The 10,242-nt window shown below is 41.7% G+C and overlaps 2 protein-coding genes across 3 annotated transcripts in view; both read left to right on the top strand.

Annotated features, from left to right (window-relative positions):
- Positions 1-12: 12 nt before the first annotated feature.
- LOC139108034 (DALR anticodon-binding domain-containing protein 3) lies at positions 13-2,509 on the top strand. Its single transcript, XM_070666019.1, has 5 exons — positions 13-854; positions 1,076-1,712; positions 1,804-1,934; positions 2,008-2,175; positions 2,252-2,509. Exons 1-5 carry the CDS (start codon positions 588-590, stop codon positions 2,369-2,371), a joined length of 1,323 nt encoding a protein of 440 aa, XP_070522120.1. The 5' UTR covers positions 13-587; the 3' UTR covers positions 2,372-2,509.
- Positions 2,510-3,110: 601 nt separating this feature from the next.
- The window catches only part of LOC139108049 (MAX dimerization protein), a 40,606-nt gene continuing 33,474 nt past the window's right edge, over positions 3,111-10,242 (top strand). The window contains exons 1-4 of one of the 2 annotated variants that reach the window (XM_070666047.1): positions 3,111-3,585; positions 5,768-6,779; positions 9,021-9,102; positions 9,854-9,883. In XM_070666047.1, the coding sequence (XP_070522148.1) occupies positions 6,725-6,779; positions 9,021-9,102; positions 9,854-9,883 (167 nt within the window). In that variant the 5' untranslated portion in view covers positions 3,111-3,585; positions 5,768-6,724. Of the gene's footprint in view, positions 3,586-5,521; positions 6,780-9,020; positions 9,103-9,853; positions 9,884-10,242 lie in introns of those variants that run through there. The other variant, XM_070666048.1, reaches the window with a different exon arrangement.

The following is a 10,242-nucleotide window of genomic DNA, read 5'->3' as shown; positions in this document are numbered from 1 at the left end:
TTATTACAAGATATTCGTTGATGAAAATACAAAATTTGTTATAAAGTTGACAAAAAAATATTATCCTTTTGTTTTTTTCTAAGACGTTCTCGAGGAATAAAAATATTGCTCATTTGTTAATATTTGTCGTATTTTACTTTTTATTTTATCTCTTAAAATAAAATACGAACTTTAAATCATAATTTATTGAATTTTAAAAACAGAAAATGCAAGTAAAGCAAGTTACTTTGAGGATTGTCAATTATTTAAAAGCATTTCAACGCGCTGTTATTTTATTTCTTATTTTTTTTTTCTTTTTTCAATATCTGAATATATTCTGAAAGCATGAAATGCAACAACTATAATTAATCATGCATACAACGTGTTAGCGACACGTGTTTTTTAGCTGCACTTTCTGTACCTTTCGTCTCTTTTATCTACTTTCCTTCAACGTAATTATCTTATTTTAGGAGCAGAAAGTGCAATATAATATAACATAAGGAACAGTGTATGGAATTTCATTACTGAGTTGAGAGTAATGTTATGGTTGAAGCAAGGATAAGAAAAGGTGACTTATTAATAAACATACATCGGCATCAAATAGTCCGATGGAAGCCCAGACAAATTTCTGTATCACACATATTATCGACAAAATTGTCTTTCATTTTACTGGCAATAATACGCATAAAAGTGTTTCAATAATTAAAATAAATTACGAGAATTTGTTAGTGAATGGAGAGCTGCATTGCGTGCGCAATTTCAAAGCATGGAAAGACCTTTTGCCTTGCTCCAAAAGCTGCACAAGTATCCTGCAACATCTTGCACACGTAAAGGGTGCAACGAAAGGCAATACAGACGAGGATGTGGCTGAAGAGGTAAACAAATACAGTCATTATTGGCTTATTTTAATTCTACAATTTTATATTGTTGATATTTCTATATATTGTCTGTGATTTAAGTGCAATTGTTATTACATATAAAATATCAAAATTCAATAATTTAATATTTGTTTAATGTTTTCAATAAATTTAATAATTAAGCATTATGATGACATAATATATACAAATATAATTACAAAATGCCTTTATCTTGACAGATCTTTGAGCAGCTAATATCAAAGAGCAATGACTGGCCAGTGAGAATACAGAAATGCATGCTGCAAAATGAGAGAATCTGTTTGTTTTTGAATCGAGGTGATATCATTACAAACAGTATAACAATGGCTATCAAATGTGGGACAACATTTGGAAAGGCTAAATCAAAAACTGCTAAAGTATTTATATTAAAATATCAGACTGATGAACAGTCAGAACTTACTACTCAAAGGTTGCGAATAATAAAAGATGTTGCTGCAAAGATGTTGAGTCTACATGGATATGAGATATCTACCGAAGAAAATTGTACTGATGACAAATATATGTTTACCAGCAAATCAGAGGGATTAGTTGACAAAGGATATAACAAATATGTTTGTGGTGTTGTAAAGAATGCTCAATCAAATTCGAAAGAGACATGTCTTACGTGGGAACAATATATAAAATATAAAATAAACCAATTAGCTGAATTAAATGAGCACAAACTTATTGAAAATGAAAAAAGCAACGTAAAAAATACTTTCCTGCACAATTTAGCTAATGCCATTGTTATTTTCGAATTCATGGCTGTGAAACCAAAAAAACCAGTTATTATCGAGAATAATTGTGAAGATGACAAAAGTATTACAAATACCAGAGGTATATTTGATATCCAAAAGTCTTTAATTTTAGTATTGATTTTAATTTAAAATTATGACTACGCGAATATAAACAAATGTAATTATTTCAGGTGCATCATTTGCGTTGTACAACACCGCCAGGATAGCGACAATTATAACAAAACACAGGGAGAAGGCATTACGCGGAGAATATCCTGATTTGCCAGATATAAAAAATGTAGACTTCTCACAATTGCAAGACGTAAATATGACCCTTCTAAATTTTTAAAAAAGCTCTTCTGCATTTTTTAAAAGAAATTTACTTTTGTCTGTAGGAGGAATGGGAGCTCGTATATAATTTTATATTCGGGTATTCACAAATGATAAACAATTGCCTGACGTGTGAGCCAAGTTTTTGTTTTTATCCACAAGTTCTCATTTTGTTCTTATCGCGATTATGCCAAAAATTCAGTGCTTATTATCGAAAAGTCAAAATTTTAACGGTAAGAATACATATTCTCTCTATACTTAATAATAATCTGTACGTTAAATTGTAATTTTTGTTTTTTTTTTTTTCAGGAAGGAGGTGATCATTTAATTTCCAAGATGATTGCAAGGTTATACATGTTGCGTGCGCTGCAAGTTGTCTTTGAGAATGCATTGGATATTTTAGGTATAAAGCCAATATCACGAATGTGAAATAATCTACAAAGGAAAATTTCAATCCTACACTTGGTACCCAATAAAATTATTACATGATAAAACTTTTCTTCCGAAATAATTATCTTGAATCATAGCACTTTTTTATTCAGTTCTCACGTTACTTTTATTTAAATAATTTAATTGTGGCTATTTATATTAATTTTGATAATTAACAATTTAAAGATTTTAAAATTAATTTTTAAAGTTGAAAATGTTAGACACATTTATTTTGAAATATAATTATTTCAATTATTTAAATTCAAGTGCAAGATATAAATATTTCAATCTATATGTCAATTATACGGTTGTAGATAATTTTAGTAATTTCTTAATTTCTAAATATACAATGTATTCATATATGCATCCTCTCGTAGACGCGTCAAAGTGTCGGAGAAACGAATCGGGCTTGTTCGACCCGACTCGGATCTGTCGAGCTCGATTCAGCTGCGCTTGGTCTACTGGAGGAAGACGACAGCGGCGACGCTGGGCGGCCAGCTGTTTGTTTTGTTTTCGGGCATGAGATTCACGTGACAGCCGGCGGGTGTTGGTGGCGGCACGCGACCATCGCCGTGGAAGTTGTTACAAGGGCGATTATTGGCTGAACGCGATGGCGAGCGCGGCGCGGTGACGAATCAGCGTGGGTGTAAGCGCGCGCACTGCCGCCACCGGAGCGCTGCTGCCGCCGAGGTGAGCGTTTGACATCGATAAATGCGTGCGAGTGCTCGCGAAGCGCGGAGGTGTCAAGCTGTCGCCCGCTCGCCCGCTCGGCTGTTCGCGTACCGTCGTCCGTTCAAACGTTCGCGTCCCGTCGTCCGCGAATCGTCGTCAGAGTAGCCGCGTGAACCGTCGCGTCACTCGGCCGCCGTACTTGGTCGCCGTGGCCGCTCGCTCGTTCTCCATTCGCGTTTGGTATTGTTCGTTGTCCGATCAGCCCGCTCCCACCCCGCCAGCAGTGTGCCCCTCCGCCCCTGTGGGAAACCCGCGCGAGAGAGAAAAAGAGCGAGCGAGCTGCTAGTGCTGGTTGGGGCTTCTGATCGTCCGCGCAACTTAGTGAAAACAGGCACCGTTGTCAACTTAGCCTCCCCCCCTCCTCCAACGCCTCATCATCCACCTTGGCTGGTCTCTCACCTATCTTCGCGCACCTTCCTCTAACGCCGCGATCCGTGCCAAATGTCATCGGGCGGATGTCAGGCATATATACGGGCGTGCACGTACGTATGCATAACGTAAATATATACACGAGCGTGAGTGTGGACGTGGACTTGATCGTGTGTGCATGGAGCGCGCTCGCGCGCGCGTCGCGTCTGTGGGAGACGTACGCATACAGGGCGGCGCGTACGTGCGACGAGGGGACGACGGGATTCTCAGCTGGCGCATTCTAGTGGACGTTCGGGTAGAAAGTGCTGTTGCGCGAAGGCGACTCGCCTGCCCCTTTGTTTGTGAGTTATCAGCTGGCGCGTCGCTCGTGCCTCGCAACGATAGCGGCCTCGCGGCTATTGTTCGCCGTCGCAGGCCCAAATCGTCGGAGAGAGTCCCTTCTCTCTCTCGTCGTCGTCGTCGTCGCCCTCCCTTACCGCTCGTTCGAGAAAATCGCTCGGAATCGCCTGGTGTCCGAAACAATCCCGCTTCCCCTTCCCCTCGGCCTGCTTTGTGCGCTTCAATCGCGATGACAGATGGCTTTTCGGTTAACTTTAGACGCGGGATATCTTTTTCGCTCGAAGGGAAAAGTCTCGAGTTCCTCCGGCCGCGTCGGCGAGATCGCCCGATACCGGGGGATGCAGGGTGTTTACCTGAGGGGGGGAAAGGGGAGGGGGAGAGTGGTCGATTCCGAATTTATCGAGGAGCGCGCCGGTGGAACGTCGACGCGGAACATCCGGCGTGATATCGTACGCCGGATATCGCGAATACCTTAACGCGCGTTCGATCGACGCTCGTCGCGCGACCTAAAGTTCGCTAAATCACGGGCAAGTCCGCGATACAACGATTTGGGAAAGAAAAAAGAGCTACTTTCAAGTGCTAGACTCGTGCCGCGAACCGAGGGGGGGGACAAGAGAGAAACGTCGGCGTGCATGTTTTCGATGTGCTGCGTTTATTACATTAAACAAGAATTTATCTAGATGAACTTAACCTCCAACTCTCGTCTCGCAATCGTTGCGTATTAATCTCCTTATCGGTAATCACGCACCTTAATCTATCACATAGACATAATTTTGTTTCTCTCCCTTTTTTCCCCCCGTTTCTTTTTTTTTTTTTTTTTCTCTCCAGATTTACTCGATTTAATCGCATTTATGGTGTGCTTTCTCTTTGAAATTTAAACATGCATTCGTTTAATATTAATGCAGAAACTGCGGAGTTGGAGCCCCGCCGAGCTTCTTTTGTAAATCAATTTTTTATGCACATACTGTGTACTTAGTTTTTCAACTCGCCTTTGTAAATCGATACGAATCAGCTTTAATATTTAAATAGAAACCGGGAAATTGTTATTTTTATACAATTGTAACATTGTAAAATTTTCAGAGGCGAAATACTTGTTCAGTCTTCTAAAACACAAGGCTTTAAATTTCCTTAAATAACCCTTTTATCTCAATCGAATGCCAACTGTTAATCGCTAATTAAACCGTTCATTGAATCGTTAAATAAGAAAAAACCCTGATATTCGATAGTGGCATTTAAACGCGTTATTTACGCTTCACTTTTGATAGCCGAGAGTTTAATCTTCCCGAATGTAAGACCGTTCCTCCGAAGCTTACGTGCAAGAGGCGCGCATGCACTCGGTGGAATGAATAAATTTTGTGCTCTCGTTCTCGCTCAGAGAATTTGCAAAGCCTCTCCGTTAATCTCCGCCGGGAACGCAGGTATGACGACAAAGGATTAAATTCTCGCCTCTCTTTGTCCTAATCTTCTAATCTCATTCGCGCATAATAAATTTCGTTTTATCGCTTTTTCTATATTTATCTCCGTCTCTCTTTCTTTCTCGCGCGCGCGCTCCGTTTCCGTTTTACTTGCTGTTTATTTTTCTCGCGTTACGCGACCGCGCGTAGGCGTATTCTCTCTTTCCCTCCGTTCTCTCCTCTCGCTCTTTCCCTGGACGTGCGTTGTTTTGCTCCCTCTTCCCCCTTCCCCTCTTCGCTCGGCGACGGGGGTACATGTGTGCGGGGGGATGTATGTGCGTGTGCGTGCTCGCGCGAATCGGCTTCTCTCGGCGGCGTTCGAAGCGCAGTTACCTCACGCGGCACTTTCGTATCGCGACGGTTGTGTGTATCGCTGGCGTTTATTTACGTCGGGATCGTACGCACGAAATCGAGCACGAGTCGCGTCGCATCGCGGAACGCCCATGCGGACGGGACGATACGACGACGGTGGTGATAATCTGCTTCCCTTGTGTTTTCGCAGTGCTGACCGCGGGGAAATGTGGTGATATGCAGTGGTGAGAAAAACGAGCAAAGGGAGAACCGAGCGGAGCACGGTCGCGGCGCGGGAGGAGCGAAGAACCAAGAGACGACCGGACAATCGCGATCAAGCCGGAGGGCACGTCGTCGTGAGAGAAGGAGGAAAGAAAACAAAGGCAACGAGGTTCCCAGCACGTTTAAAAGGACGACGCCGGACGCCGAAGGGAGCATCGAAGTGAAATTGCGCGCAGGCGGCCATTCGAGATCGATCGATCCTCGTGATCGGTAGCGAGGTAACTCGGCGAAGGACAGATCCGACGTTGGAGGGAAGCTGGAGTCGGGACGTTGGAAGCGAGTCGTCGATTAGCCCGCGGCGACGAGGTCGGCGAGAGAGGCGGCCTGGCTTTCGAGGATATTCATCGATCGTTGTTGATCGCGACGGGCGCGAAGGAGAATCGAGCCGGTGCGGCGTCGTAGAAGGAACTTTCCGCGTTTAATCCATCTCGGGCTCGGTCGTCGCCGCGGTTGCCGCCGCCGCCGCCGTCGCTGTCGCCGTCCGCGGATTGGTGCGCACGTTCCTCTCGCGTCCCGGTGTGCGTCGGTGTGTCGTCATCGTCGTTCCTCGCGCGCGTCGTGCGCGCAGTTACGCGGCCGAAGGTAGCCGACGTGCGGCGGAGTCGTTCGAGGCGGCGCGGCACGACGCGGCGCGGCCCAACACATCCACGATTACGTATCTCGCCGCCTCTCGCCTCGCTCCCTCCGTTTTCATCCGCGCTCCTCGTCTCCGCACGTGTGTGTGCGCGCGCGCGTCGTGCGTCGTGTCCGTGCCCGGGTCCGGGTGTCGTGCGCGAAGGTGTGTGTGTGCCCCGGCTGGCACGTGTGTTGACGCGGGAACGTGCGACAGAAGAAGGGGGAACGAGCGCGAACGGAAGCAGCCAGGATTACTCCAAACCGAGGAAATATGAGCATTGCTGCCCTATTACAAGCCGCCGAGTACATTGAACGAAGGGAAAGAGGTGAGTGCCTTCGCGCTTCTTATTTCTTCCTTCCTCCCTTCCTTCTCTACTTTTAATCGCGATCGCGTGAACGAGAAACCTATCCGCGACATTACGGAGTAGCTCTTTATAAATACAAACACGCATGTGAGAAGTTGCAGAAAAATTCTCAGAGTAGGTAACGCAACCTCCCTCCGCCGTCGATAATTAATATTTACGTCCTCTCAAGTAGTAATAGGAAAGAAACCGGAAAAAAAAAATGTGTCGCAAAATTGACTCCCTCGTCAGTTAACCGGCGGGCGGGTCTATAAAAAAATTTTATTACGCATCGCGCGAGACGTACAGCTCCCGATCGAATTCGTACAATCTGCAAATAACGGTCGCCGCTATCTTCGTTCTCACGACGGATCGCACGCCTCGTGATGATGATGATGATGATGATCTCATTTTATCATGCCACTTATAATGCTGCTGCGTCGTACTATAGAACGATGTCCTCGCCGCGTGCAACGCACGTCGTTTGTGACGAACGCGCGCGCGCTCGCGCACTCCTTCGTGCGTCGTATTGTGCCGAGAGATTTCTAACAAAGTCGCGCACACGTGGGACAAGAGACCGGCCCCTGCACGCAGGACGTGAACGCGATTGCCGCGTAGTAAGAGGCGGCCAATAAACTCGGCGTTTTTCCGTAAGAGCGGAGCGACTGATTGATCGCGCCGACGGTTTTTGTCTCAACGGCCGGTGCGTTTTCTCCGTGAAATGCACGACGCGCGAAAATTGCTTCAACGCATGAGATTGCACGCGTGCACCGGGGCCGTTTAAATATTCACGCGTGACCGTTGATTATTCGAGGGACTCGGTGACCGGACGTGACAGCCTGCTACCTTGCGTTTGTACAAAATGAATTGAATAAGGCATAGCGACAACATATGGAACATAATAATATTGCAATAATGTAAAAATTAACTTTGTCGAATGATTCGAGTCGCTATAGGCCGTAGATCGTTTAGAGTATTTAGACGGAAGGTACGCGAACCCGCCCGTGAAAATTCTGCTCCCTCCCTCCCCCTGACATTCGTGGATCTATATAAAACTCGAATTTGATGAGAACGCTTGTAAAATAAATGTCGTTCGGTAATTAGCGCTATCGCGTATTGCGTTAAAGTGCGGTTTTCTCTGGAGAGCGCGTGGCTCGTTTCTTGCGGTTTTTCAAGTCGTCGTAAATTTGGGGAAGCAGAGAATCGGAAAGTTTGCGCAATTAGTTGGTGGCCATAAAGCCACACGCGGTATTTACGGAAATAGTCTGTGCGTTTTACGACACGTACAATTACATTATTAACCAAACTTTCGTTAGAACAAGCCGTTTCTCAAACGTTTCCTTTTATAAAGTGATTTTGATCGAAGTCGAAGGTCGGCGGATGAAAGTAAACCCGAGAAAATACTTATCGATTAGAGATTTGTTCTTAATTTAATCGCCGTCCCTCTTTATTTATGGAAATGTATTCTTTTAGAATCTATTTTTGTCTGATTTGAAGTGTCTGTTGGTCTTAATTTAATTACGGTCTCTATATCTATACAAATTTATTCCAATGCATCTATTTCGATTCGTCGCGATGCACTTGCTTATTTCGATTTAATTTGACGTTCTATTTTTAAAAACGTAAACGTTACAGGTGCACTTCTAATGCCGCGCGTGATAAGCACTCCGGATTATTGTGCATTAATTCGACAATCCGTGCAATTAGTGAACTCACGTGTTTCGCGATTTATTCAGCTTGCAAAATCGCAAAACGAGGCGCAATTGTGCCTCAAATCAAACGTGACACTTTCTTGAAACGGCATAAAATGTGGAACAATCTAAGAAAATAAAACGTGACTTACCGCCGATGCGTTTGTCATTGCTCGTTCTCTGACCTACCCAGCTTGGAAAACTCTTGCAAATCACGTCGCGAGTTTCCATCGAATATCTAAATATCTGCGTTGCTTTTAAATACAAAATTATCTTCGGAAATAATTCTGCGTTCAAAGATTTGTATTTGAAGATGTTAAAATATCATTTTTTTTTTTTTTTTTTTTTTTTTTTTTTTTTTACGTACAGGTCTTACAATTAAAAATTTACAATTTAGAAGTAATTTCGAATTTTTAGTAGAACTTTGAGCACACAAAATTTAGGTCACTTTTGGAACGCTATTTATAATAATTGTATTATATATAAATGTGTAATTATATATTCCGCTTATCGATTTATCGCTTTCTAATTACAGAAGCTGAACATGGCTATGCTTCAACGATGCCACCCGATGACATTACAAAAAAGCCAAGGACAAAGAAGTCTCAAGGCAGCAGGTTTGTATCTGCTAAAATATTGTTTAAAAAATGCAAATCTCTTCAAAGTTGAAAGATATCTCTTTAATTTTATATCTCGAATTATTAATATTTGCGTCGCACGTGCACGTGTAATATGAAGCTTTTTTTTTTTTTATAAACGTGCAAGGTTTAAATTGTCAGTAGTTTCAGCAACAGTTTCATACGCAATATCAAAATCATAAAGAGAGGATTATTTGAAAATTTATCACTTTTTTTTTTGTATTTACTGTGATTCAGAAAATGGTAAACATATCAAAAGGAACGTATTTCAATAGAAACATATTCGATGTTTTGTTGTGTTATAAAGAGATGCTTTGATTATAAAGTTACAATTTTACAGACCACTTTTATTTTATAAAATAAAATCACTATTTGACGGAATGCTTTTATGATGTAAAAACATTTTTTAAATTGTAACTTTTGAAATTCAGTTTTTTGTCTACAACAAAATATATATTTAATTGACAATTTAATCTTTTGTTAGAATTAAATGTGACTATTGCATCCGTATTATTATAAATTTTCCTTACAATTTTAAATTATTTCTAAAATATTTACGATATTTTCATTAAATGCGCTAAACCTTTGCCCTTTTTTTTTTTTCGATTTTATATCGTGTTAATATTAAATATCTGAAAAGAGATGGATACTGTTGTAGCTTGATTTGTGTTTTTATTACAAATCTTGATCGTGCAAAATCTAACAAATGTTTTTATTTTTCTATTTTCAGAACGACTCATAATGAATTGGAGAAAAATAGGTGAGTCTTTTATAAATTATAATACATTCTAAATTATCATATATGTTAATTGTATTAAAAAACTGCGGGTTAATAACAAGCAAGATAATTATTAAAATTTAAGTTAATAGTTAGAACTCATTATTAATCGAAAACAAAGACTCGTACGATGAACGATGAACTCGCTTTTGAACGTGAAATTTATGCGTCACGAGAGAACTTATAAATTAAATTTATGAAAATAATGAGGTGCGCATAGATAAGATTAAAATCGAAATTTATCGGGAATATAAATTTGAGCGAGATTAAAATCTGCCGTGAAATTGGAATAAATATATAAAACATTTTATATAGTGTCGTAGACCTTTAAAATTAATTCT

This window comes from Cardiocondyla obscurior, linkage group LG14 (genome assembly GCF_019399895.1).
Source record: "Cardiocondyla obscurior isolate alpha-2009 linkage group LG14, Cobs3.1, whole genome shotgun sequence".
Classification (NCBI taxonomy): Eukaryota; Metazoa; Arthropoda; class Insecta; order Hymenoptera; family Formicidae; genus Cardiocondyla; species Cardiocondyla obscurior.
The sequence above is the reverse complement of the archived record's forward strand: the minus strand, read 5'-3'. Positions and strand labels throughout refer to the sequence as shown.

Excerpts from the sequence above, each read along its gene's own strand:
- LOC139108034 (XM_070666019.1), top strand. The coding sequence starts at position 588 with ATGGAAGCCCAGACAAATTTCTGTATCACACATATTATCGACAAAATT. Across the intron at positions 1,713-1,803 it reads AAGTATTACAAATACCAGAG|GTGCATCATTTGCGTTGTAC; the intron begins GTATATTTGATA and ends TAATTATTTCAG. Across the intron at positions 2,176-2,251 it reads GAAAAGTCAAAATTTTAACG|GAAGGAGGTGATCATTTAAT; the intron begins GTAAGAATACAT and ends TTTTTTTTTCAG.